General features: G+C 37.0%; 1 protein-coding gene across 1 annotated transcript in view; it reads left to right on the top strand.

The window, feature by feature from the left end:
- NEK7 (NIMA related kinase 7) overlaps nucleotides 1–12,052 on the top strand; it is a 67,735-nt gene that overhangs the window by 19,362 nt on the left and 36,321 nt on the right. Inside the window, 2 exon segments of the mRNA XM_030455621.1 lie at nucleotides 818–958; nucleotides 11,653–11,715. Of these exon segments, the coding sequence (XP_030311481.1) occupies nucleotides 818–958; nucleotides 11,653–11,715 (204 nt within the window).

A 12,052-nucleotide genomic window follows, 5' to 3' on the forward strand; every position in this document is an offset into this window, starting at 1 on the left:
ACATTAGTGAGACTTTGCTCTCAGCATGCGGTTGTCACACTGCCTTAGTGGTTCACGCTAATATTTGTCAAGTTACGGTGCAGACGGAGGCTGCAACTCCCAGTTCAAAAGGGAAGTACACAATACTTCTTAAATGCACCCTGTTTGGAGAGTCTGTGTCTTGCAGCTCTGTGTAGAGAATTTTAAATCTTGAAGTGATGTCTAATTTTAGGCACTTTCCCTAAAAGCCCTACAAATACCTCATTAAGCTAGGTCCTGTGTTTTGGAATGCGTTCTTGCATGGATACTGTACTATTATCAAAACAAGAGTGTTCAGATGTATTGATTTCTGGAGCAGAAGAAGAATATGTAAAAATACATTGCATAGCTACTTAAATATCTGCATTAATATACTATTTGCAAGCTGATTCTTTAGTCTCTCCTTTTTTTTTAGTAGGTTGTTGGGGGGGGGGTTGGTTGGTGAATTATTTATTTATTTGTTTGTTTTTTGGATTGAGAGTGCTAGGGCAACCAGGAAACATGATAAGTTAAGGCCTGATTGTATTTCTTCTCATCTGTATTTCAAACTCCTGATAGGTGAAAGCATCATGAATTTATCTCAACACACTATAATTTTAAATTCTCACTCTACAAAATAGTAGAATGGATAATTTCCTTAGAACATCTTGTGATTAGTTTTGGACAGTTTGGAGTATAATGTATTTGAATAAAACAAGTTTAATAGTTGAAGCTGTATTCTTTCAGGTGTATCCTTACACCAGCTGCTTACTTTTACTGACTTAAGTGCAAACTTTTTTTCTGCTATCTGTGATTCTAGAAGGCCTTGCGACCCGACATGGGCTATAACACCCTTGCCAATTTTCGAATAGAGAAAAAGATTGGGCGTGGGCAGTTCAGTGAAGTTTACAGAGCAACGTGCCTCTTGGATGGGGTACCAGTGGCACTGAAGAAGGTTCAGGTAAGAATGACTTTATATATAAATATTTAAAAGGATTTGATAAAATCAAATTTGAAAGGCCTATGTCATTTGATTGTGAGTTTAATTTCTAAATGCTTAGCATGTAGGTAGTAGGATATTAAGAGATTTGAAAATTTATGACATGATGTTTTATTGTATTTCACAAACCAGCGTTTTGAAAGTGAAGCCCAGAGACGTTGAGAAAAGATAATGTGTATAGATTACCTGTGCAAAAATAGTCCTAAACAAAGTTTGTAATGTTAAAATAATATAAATGCTTAGTGGTGTCTAATGTGAGAATATACTATGCAAAAATCACACATTTTTATTAAATAAACTAACATTTAAGTAATTTTTCTTGTAGTAATCATGCTTCAAAGGTGCATACATTGAATAAGGTGCATATGTAATCAGACTTTTAATAGCTGAAAGGAATTACTGTTACAAAATCCTGAAAATTACCTTTAGTGAATACAAACCAACACTTCTTGAATCTGTAGCTTGGTGCTTCCTTCAGATTTCAGGGTACAACTGCTTTCATGCTGTCATGTTCCTGAGTAATATATCAGTGTGTGGACCTTACGTAGTAGTTAAATGCAAGTACACTGTGGAACTAAGTGAACTGCATTGGTAAAATGTAATTTGAGGTTCTCGAGGACCCTGAATATTTCTGAGATTCATAGCTTAACCACCAGTGAAACAGCAGTTCTGTCACAGAAGATGGAAGTTCATCAGTTCATCAATCTGATGAAGTTACTGTGGCCAAAACCCATTAATCCCACATGTATTTTAGAATAGGAAATAGGCTGATTATATTGGAATGCATTACATATATTATATTTGCATTATATGTTATATATATTTGGATATTTTATCTTTGCAGTTAGTGATTTTAAAACTATTTAAGCAAAAAGCGATAGTTTAAATTAAAAACTCTTGCCTTTTAATTGTTGCACAGGTAGCTTAAAGTGAGTCTCTGTCCAGTATTATTTCCATTTTTTTTTTTTTTGGTGCTGCTCAGAGATGACTTTTAGAGCACGATGGTCTTACAATAGTTCTGTACTGGATTTACTTTGAAAATTCCCTGACAGTGTGTTAGAAACTAAAATTGTCAATTCAGTTCTGATTTCTTGAGATATCTTTAGCTTGTTACTTGATGAAGTCCTGCCATCAACTCTCAAGTTTCTTTATTTTTTTTTTGTTACCTTTATATATTGCAAAATAATGTGTGTCAGATTTCGTAGATTCTTTCCCAGTGTTTTGGGATTTTAATAATTTTCTTTGTGCTGTGCTAATGTAGACACTGTAAATTTCTTTGTCATAGCTTGACTTGCTGTTCCATTTCTGTGATTTCCTGTGCTCAGCAGCACCAGGAGGCAGGGCTAGTTCTGGCAGTCATAAAAAAAAAAGAGAGTTGGTTCCCCCTTCTGGGAAAACTGCAAGCTATATACTACTTCAGGAGGTGAAATATATTCCTTAGAATAACTTTTGATCAACAGCCTTAAAACACTGGGCTAATTCTTCCTACATTTTCAATATGTGAGAAATGAAAAAGGTCAAATGTGACCTGAAATGCATGTCAGTTAAGGTGGATGTGGAATGCTTGGGTTCTTAAAGAAAGTCATAAAGTCTGGCCTTTCACTGTTAACTATGGAATTTTTGTAACATATGTAAGAATATAGAGGCATTATAGCATCTGCACTTTCAACAGCATTCTTAAAGTCAGTATATACAGCTCTGCTCTAGCATCAGATTTCCTAACTTGACAGATTTTTTTCAACTAATAAAGAAGATATCATGATGTTCATATAGGTGTGATAGCTTTGCTGCTGGAGAAAAACCTTCTCATTCAATCGTTTAATATAAGGATATACTTTCATGTTTGTTAGGAAATAGGGTTAGGAAGTTCTGGCTCTACCAAATGGCTTTATCCTGTTCTAATTGTGTTCTAAATCAGTGTTCTGATTGTCTGAAAATATCCAACATATGCTGTTGGTTTTCTATTGAATGTTATTGCCTAGTGCATGTCAGGAGAGGTTATGTTCTGTCATATGTAAAATCACTTCCAATATGAAATCTGGATGTATGTATAAGGCTGTTATCTGGAGAGTAAGATTTGGTTATCTTGTAAGGGGAAAAAATTCCTATGTGTATGATGATATCTTGAATTCAAAAGGCTTGTGGCAGCACTTGGCACAACCATTTCAGTTTGCAAAATTGACATCTAAAGCTGTTCAGAAAGCTTGGACAGAAAACCATCTTAACTGTTACTGTGCTTCTGTGACCTTCCCTAAGATTATCTAGAAATATTTTTGTTAAATGTAGTAACAATTAGTGAGAAGTGATTCCTTTTCAGAGGAGCTCTTGTGGGTCTGCTTTATGATGGTGATGCTTGCTTTTAATTTCAGTCATGTTTTCTTTTATTCTAATTAAAATACTACCTTTTTCTGATGGCTCATTAATGGAAGCTTGGTGTGGACAAAAATGAAGGAATGTTTCTTTATGTCATGAGGGAGAAGCTCTAATCTCTTTTAGACCTCTGCATGCATACTGCTTGCCACATATCTACATTGAGGCAGTGTACCTAAATGCTGTACTTTGTGTTGAATAATGTAACTGAGGTCTGAATTTTCTTCTAGTTTCCCATTTTTTGCCTTTTCTCATCTTAACTACTACATCCCTTCCTCCCTAATCTTGCAAATTGTGTCCATTCCACCCACTGCCTGGGTTCTGGCTGGGGTTCCACTACAACTGTTCTCTTTATGTGTATTTGACCACTGATTCCCCATGTCTGTAACATGCTTGACCCTTCAGGAGTTACTGGATCTCAGGCCATTATTTCTTCCAAAGGATTGCTAGTGTTGGTTTCTGACAAAGCTTTCCAACAAGAATATTTATTTTCTGCTACTAAAATTTCATTTGGCTGAAATATGTACAATATTGATAAATGTTACATTAATGTGTACAAAATGTATGTTTGTAGAACCGAGTGTGAGCAGAAGCAAGTGGCAGTAAGATGCTCTGGGAGGAGGGACAAGCAGATGGTGACAGAAACCACTCTGAATTCGTAGTTGCTGCTGAGTCTAGATGACACAAAGTAGTGGTTTTCTTGATTTAGTTTCCAGTAGGGTATGTAGCAGAGTGAAAATATGCAGTTTCTTTCTAGTAATTTAGCCAGCAGAATATAGAACATAGTATTTTCTTCTTGTTGTACCCTTTGTGCTTCACCCTCCCATGTGTGGTTCTGTTTCTTCTAACTAGGGAAGTAGTATTCACAATAATTAGTTTCTTTTTCCATGGAACTGTGTTTCTGAGATGCTGTGGCAATACTACCTCAATAAAATCAGAATTAAAAAATAAATCCTCGCTACTTCATTAACGTCTAAACTACAATTTTAGCTGAAGAAACATCAGGAAAGATCAACCTTAGATATGCTATGAACACAGCAGTGGAAGTTTGAAAAGCTTCTAGATAAGTAAGTTTCTTAATGTGTTAAGTCTGAGGCTCAAACTGTACTGAACAATTGTGTCTGGGGAAGAATAAATCTACTACTGCCACCCTAGGTAACCTTGGCAACAGGACCATCAACACCTTGAGGTAAGCTGTGGTATTCTGAGCAGCAAGCCCTCCAGTTGTCACTTCAAAGGGGGGAAATAAGCAACTTCTAGATGCTGGAATAACTGCTCACAAAACATCTTTATATGGCAAAAGAGTTGTCAATATCTAAAGTCACTGACAGTAAGGCTGTGTAAGTTCACTTTATGAGCTATTTTTTCACTAAAATCCAGCAACTCAGAATTTAAAATATCCTGTGAGACTGTGTATTTTAAAAAAATTTCAGATTCATTACATTTCTGCCTTACGCTGTTCCACCTTTTCTTCCCTTTCATTCCTAAATCGGAGACCCCTGTGTTAGAGATTCAGACAATGAATCCTTTTATCTAGCTCTTATATTCATTATTCATTGTGCATTGACAGTAGATTGCTACTACAGGCCTGAATTAAAGATAATTAATCCTAGGAAAGCATTTGTAATTTCACACTTAATGAAGCACTGTTGTCTCAGCACAGCACTGCTGTGGTGGCAAAATACTCTAATGCTCATTGTTGCTATGCAGTATCATATCTCTTTATATTTATGTGCAATCAAATCTGTTTTGTTTGCCTGTCTGTAGCTTTATGTTACAGCTGTCATGTTTCTGTTAATGCCTTGGAAGTATTTTTGGTAGGTTTGTGTTATACAGAATTTCAAGCAGAAATGAATAAAATTGTCATTTAAATTATGACATTAGACCTTTCTCCTTGGCAATACTGAAAAGGAAGACTTGGAAAAGTTCTGGACTTCAGAGGGAGGGGAATGGATTCCCAACTTGACATGTTGCTTTACATGATAAGTTTAATTGGTAGCTGTAATGGATCAAATACCATCTGCCCTTAGAAGTCCTAAGTTCTAATTTTGGCCATGTGGTGGTTAAATGTTTATAAAGCTTCTTGCTATATGTATAGCCTTCCAGGTTGCCTATATGTGTATAAGAAAGACCTTTACTCAGGAAGATGGTTTAGTGTATTGCAGCCTCTTAATTTAGTTTACAAGCCTGCCCAGGGAACAGTTCCTGCTCTGTCTTATTGCAATAGCTTAGAAACTATTCTAAAAATACAGATAGCTCTTGACAGTACTTAAAGCTGGTATTTTCTGTAATGCTGAAAGAATAACATTATAATCTACACCTGCATGAAGGCACTGGAGGAGATATTCAATTCGAAGTCAAAAGAGATCCTTTAGCTGCTTAGCACATAGAGGTATTTTGGAATAAGTGTCAATGTATACTTGTCCTTCTGATCTTCCTATGTATGCTGTTGATTGCTGTGGGAGATAAAAAGCTGAGAGCTAAAAATGGATATTTTGTTTCACTTAGTGTTCTTGCTAAGTAGAAAGAAAATAAGGGGCTTTTAAAATGCTTTCTTAAGTCTCTTCAGCTATATTTGCCTAATAGTTTTCTGGAGTTTCACAGATTTTTTTAACTAAGGTGCTTACTGCAGTAAGAATTCCTGAATACACTCCATGAAAAACAGCACACCATAAAACACTGAAGAGATGTTTTTAATTATTATTGTTGGGCTTTCCACAGCAAACATAATTCCTTTGTAGAAATGTTAATCTTACCATAGTTCCTGAAAATAGAAACTAGGGAAAAATAATAAAATTTTTAAGTAAGAGTGTATTTTACATAGAGCAATTTGTGCTGACCAGGGAAACTCACCTCCAACTGGAATCACCCCGTGATCCTGACCTCTTAAGTGGAGTCAAGGATTAGAATTTATTGTTAGTCTAATTAATGCCCTAGCAGTCTAATCAAGATGCAACAGTTTTTATTGTTAGGCAATTACAGGGATGCTCACACTTGTAGTCTCATTACTGCTGGTACCCAATAATCTATGTACACAAACTTCTTCACATGGGCCCTGGTCATGTTTCAGTGCCCTTTCAGTGCTCTGAGCTCTGCTGGGAAGAGGATGATGGTGGTGGCTCTGCAGTGGGGTATGCCGGGTGCTTTCAAGCAGTTGGTTGCTAATTGGTCCAAAAGTTTATCAGTGTTAGTCACTCTGGTTTTGTTAGACCTTTATTGTATCTGTTACAGTTTCCTTAAGACCTTGCAGTTGCACAGAGCTGAGCTGAATCTAAAACCAAGTTAGACACAGCTCTTAACTGTGATGACTTTTTTACTGTTAAAGTCTCTCATGTGCAAAGTATGTGCTACTACAGTTAAATCTGAGCTCAAAATACAAGTTCAGGCCAGGAGAAGTCCTTTCAAAACATGGAATGTCTTTAGGCTTTATGTTTCTGAGGCAGATTCAGGCCCATGGCCCAATATCATCTTTACAGGGCTACATATTGAGTGTGAGAAATATATCCTGCTCAGTGCATGCTGAAGAGGGGCAGCAAAAGCTGACCTGTCAGGCTGCCTTGCTGCATAGTAGTAGCCAAATATGTAATTAGTCTGCTTGCAAAGCTATAACCTGTAAAAGTTGTGATGGAATTACTGCCATCTATCCATATTGGCCAGGCTGTAGTAAACCACAAGTGAAGGAGAGCTGCAGCTCCTGCAGAACAGGCCAGGTGCTGTGTGTAATTTTGACATGCACATGAAAAGATGTTCTTGGGGTCTTAAAGTCTTTAATTGCAGCTTCTGTTTTTCAGTGTAAGATATTTGTCCTTCGGTGTCATGTTCTGGTGGTGAAGTGTGGAGGTTTTTTCATGTTTACAGTAGGCTTCTTGTGAGCTGACATGGCTGATTACACAGGGGGCCTCTGATCTGAACTGCAGCAGTTTGGCAAAATGGAAAGATAATCTACTTGGAAAGAAAATCTCTGCAAGCTGTTTGAATGTTGTATGATAGTACAGAGGTTCTTCAGAGGCCAGAGATTGGGTGATTTTTCCCTTTTGTTACTGCTGTTGGTTTGGGTTGTAGATTTTTTTCCAACCTTGTTGTTGGAGGACATTACTGTCTGTGAAATTAAAATTCTGGATTTCTGGAAATGCTGTGTATAGCCTTTTGAGGTTAGATCTGAATCAAAGTCTGATGGAGAATCTTAAGAATGATGCACAGCAAATTTTCAGATTGTCTTTGTGTTTATAAGGATCATAAGTTTTGCTGTCTTAATTTTATTCAGGTAAGGCTTGAAATATTTAGTTTGGCTGAAGCTGTATAAAATTTACCACTGCTGTATGAAGTGTATAAAAAATATGAGGAGTCACATTTATAAAACTTCAGTCTGACCATTCCTGAGAGCAGCTGCTTGGTCTAGTCTATTCCAGGCTACTTACTAACAAATTGGGAGGACCAGGAATACCATTCCTTATGCACTAACAAAGATTTTCTTTCCTGTGCCTTGATCCTGTATCTTTAGCAGTCCTTAGTCTAGGGCTTCACTTTTGTTTTGTTGTTCCTCTGTTGAGAGGTACTGATATATAGGCTGTGCTCTGTGTCAGAGATGTAGCTTATAAAAAACTTTGCTCACAAAATTTGCTGGGGAAACACTTCTAGTATGGGTAAGTTATTGTGCCTCTTTGCAGATTGGAACAGTCATCAACAGGTGTGAAGTGCCCTGCTCTTTCAGGAAAGAAAACTCTTGATTTCGAATCTTGAAATTGTGTTTTGGCTGACTTAGCAAATGCTACAAGTAGGTAATTTGTGTACAATTTTCAGCTAAAATTCTCTCTGCAGCTTTGTCTAGGTGCTCAAGTGTGTTTGCAGTTCTCTGTCAACATCTAATCTCTGTATCATTTATAAGGAAGGTTCTTGTCTCACTATTAGCCATATAACTTAGTGAAAGAGTGAAGTTTCAAGATTTGCCCCTATACCTGTCCCCATTTTTCTGTGCTCCCTGGGGTGCACACTTTCAAGAATTGTTTTGGAGGGAGGAGGGTAGCAAATTTTCCATTTGCTGGTCTCTTAGTTACAGAGAAAGAGAACTGTGCCTTCCCAGTACTTCCTCAGTTCATGTGCTACCCCTCATATTTGAAACATTCCTAAATGTTTCCTAAAAAAATCATTACATTCTTTCGTGACTACCAAATGTTAGGACTTTATTCTGTTGTCAAAATTAGTGTAGTGTTTTTTTATTCAGAGTTGAGATCTATAACAGATGCAGGCTGTTTCATCTCCTTCACTAAATTCCCAATCTTAACTCATGAATGATCTTCTGTCTCTTCCATCAATGCTGTTTACCTCTTAATACTTGTACTTGTGATTTCAGACATAAATAAGATATAAATTTCAGATAATTTTTCTTCTTCCACATCTGAAATAGCTTTCTTAGTGTTAACATTCCTTTGTTGGGACTTACTCTTCTGTGTTTTTGCTAAGTCCCCCACATTCTCCTTCGTGAATATTTGATTATAGCTTACTCTATTTCCCATCATCCAGGCATTAATATACAAGTATTTATGAGATGGTTTGTTCAATTTTTTCTTGGCAAGTAGTTTTGTTTTCTTCTTTCTTTCTTCCTCTTTTCTTACAATTTAGAAGCCTGGAATTTGTTTCTTTATGTACACCTGAGGGTTTTTTTTGTCAAAAAGTGAATGTTGTATCCACTCCAGGGTTATTGTTTTTTTTTTTTTTTTTCTTATGCCAGCTTTGAGGACAGAAGATTGGTTGTCTGAATGGAAGTAGTGGCTAGTCAGGAGCACATGTGTGCTCTGTGAGGACTGGGCTCCATTGATGAAGTCTCCAGGCTTCTTTCAGTTGATGAAAGGAATTACAAACTTACTGTGCATTGTGGCTGTCCTGGTTTGAGTCCAGCAGTTAACAAAGGACCATGCATCTGACTGCTTCCCCCCCATGGGATGGGGAAGAGAAATTTCAACTAAAACCTCATGGGTCCAGACAAGGACTAGGAGGGCTCCAGTCGCCAATTCTGGTCATGGGCAAAACAGACTCAACTTGGGGAAAAAAAAGATTAATTTAATTCATTATTAATTGCATCAAAATAAGTGAAAGAGAAAAATAAAACCCAGAGCTTAAATACCTTGGCCAGCCCTCCGTTTTTCCTGAACCCAAATTACTTTGCTCCCTGTATCTCCACCTCCTCCCTGCCAGTGGCACAGGGAAACTGAGTGGGATTTATGGTTTGTCACACATGGTTTTCTGCCACTCCTTCCTTCTCAGGGAGAAGGATTCCTCACAGGCTTCTCCTGCTCCAACATGGGGTTCCTCCTGTTGTCCCCAAAGTGGGGCTCATTACCTGGTCTGCAATAAACCAATCCATGCACAGAGTTGAGATCTTTGCTTTAATATCCAGTTCTGTGCAGAAAGGGGAGCAGGGTGGTATTCCCCAAAGCAAACTCAATTTTCCAAAATGCACGTGCTGCTCTTATACCTAAAATTGTAAGAACTTTCTCTCTAACATTATTCTCTCATTTTCACCCATGACTGGTTAACCAATTCCTTGCTTCCATTAAAAGTGGCAACACTCAAAAATTTCATTGTGTATGCTCAGAGAGTTGGGGGCTCTTTGTTAGCAGGGGTCCCTCTAGCCTATGGGTGGGTATTTTAGTATGCTAGTAACACATTAATATATTAATGGCATATTAATGCTGTGAGCCCAATTTCTCAGTGTTCTACCCAGTGCTCAAGGCTGTAACAAGGTGAGTTGAGGGGAGTGCTCCTTTCCATCCCTTTCATCTGGCTTGCGGATGTCTTGCAGCTGTGTCCCAAGGCCAGGCTGTTGACTGCTTGGGATGTGTCTGGTTTTGTCTAATTTTTAGTGTTTCACTATTATATGAGCCCTATTTTTATTCTGTGTGTCTCTTGTTCTCTTTTATGTGATTTTTTTTTTTTCCCTCAAATGTAATTTTTTCAATCAACCCAATGGCCTAGAAAGTTGAGATGAGGTTTAGCAGAACTTTTGTGGACTCCCTGATTTGATTGAGCCTCTGATGATAGTAAAAGAAGGTGCGATTGATCTAGACAGTTGCCCAGTCAGTTTAAGAGGTGACCTCTTTGCAGACATTCAGCACTCAAAGTGCTGTTAATCCTTATTTTTGCTTCTGGAGTTGGTGAACAGATTTAAAATGGAAGATGTCAGCTGTTGAGCTTTTGATATTTTTGAGCTGATGGTACCAGTAATCTACACATCACAAAGTACATCTTTTACTGGAGGCCATCTAGAAAGGAATTGTGTGTGTTGAAAAGATGTAGTTGGCAAAGGTAATCTCTTAGGTGTTGTGGCAATTCCTGTAACTCCCAGTGTATCTGTTACTTTTCTGGATATCTCTAAATAGGCAAACTACTCAGAAGTTAATTAATGGTATTTTTTGCTTTTGAAATAATTATTCAGAAAGTAATGGCAAATGAGAGATGAAGGGTTCTGCGAAGAAGTAACGTTTTGGTAACTTCTCAGGAGAGTGGTTGATGGCAGTGTATGGAGATGCACATCTGAGAAAAAATGCAGGAAAAATTACTCTGAAAAAAATGGAAATTAGTGGAGGGTAACCTCCAGTGTTACCTGGAGGAGGCAAAATGAGATACATTGCAAAATAATTTGGAGCAGATGGGAGGTGGGAAAAAAATGAAGAGGAGAGATGTCTGACTGTAAAAGGCTGTAAAAGTCAAGGTGACAGTTGAGAGCACAGAAAAATGTGCTCTAGTAAACAAATTACAGAGCTCAAATCACTTGTTTGCTAGCTGAAGGGAAGGAAATGGGAGAGAGAACTGGAGGAGACAATGAAGTTTTGATTCTGAGAGAATAAAAGTGTATGCATTAGTTAGAATAGAAAAGGATGACTGTAGCAAAAGAGTAGGAAAAAAGGTATGCTCAGTGCTAGAAAGAATAACTTTGTGATAATGGTGTGGCAGAAATGGGAGAGGAAGCTGTCATTTGGGTTAGATCTTGAAGGGAATGTGCTAAATTGTTGTTGTGTGGTTTTGAACCATTACATGGAGATGGCAATTATGTCGTTGCCAAAGTTTACTTACAACAATGGATGTGTTTCCTACAAGGGTGCTAAAAGAATCAATATCATGGAGTCAATCAGTAAGTCAGAGGATTAGGAATGTTTTTTACTGCAATGTTGCATTTTGCCATGAAATGCATGACTCAAGTTTTATTATGGATGCTATGAAATAATGATTATGTAACTCAATTTGGTGTGTTTTTATCACATATTAAATATGTCTTATATCTTGTGCAGATATTTGATTTAATGGATGCCAAGGCTCGTGCTGACTGCATCAAAGAAATAGATCTTCTTAAGGTAAAAGATATAATATATTTAATTAAATATGAATATATTTATATAGTATACAATATATACAGTCATATATAATTATATACGTTAAATTTAATTGATGAAAATATATTTTAAAAATGTGCAGTCATCAGAGTATATTCAGTTTATCATAGATACAGATGACATGTATATTGTTGTCTGTGTATAGTTGTTATAAACCTCACTTAAGGAATTTTGTAATCTTTATTGCTCTAAAAATTAACCTTGAGACGTAAATGTACTACAGGAAGGTAGTTAACTTTTCAAATAGGAATTCTTGCTAAAACCACATTATTGTAAATAACTTGTGTGCAGTAAAATA

The sequence above is a fragment of the Calypte anna genome, chromosome 8 (assembly GCF_003957555.1).
Source record: "Calypte anna isolate BGI_N300 chromosome 8, bCalAnn1_v1.p, whole genome shotgun sequence".
Taxonomy (NCBI): Eukaryota; Metazoa; Chordata; class Aves; order Apodiformes; family Trochilidae; genus Calypte; species Calypte anna.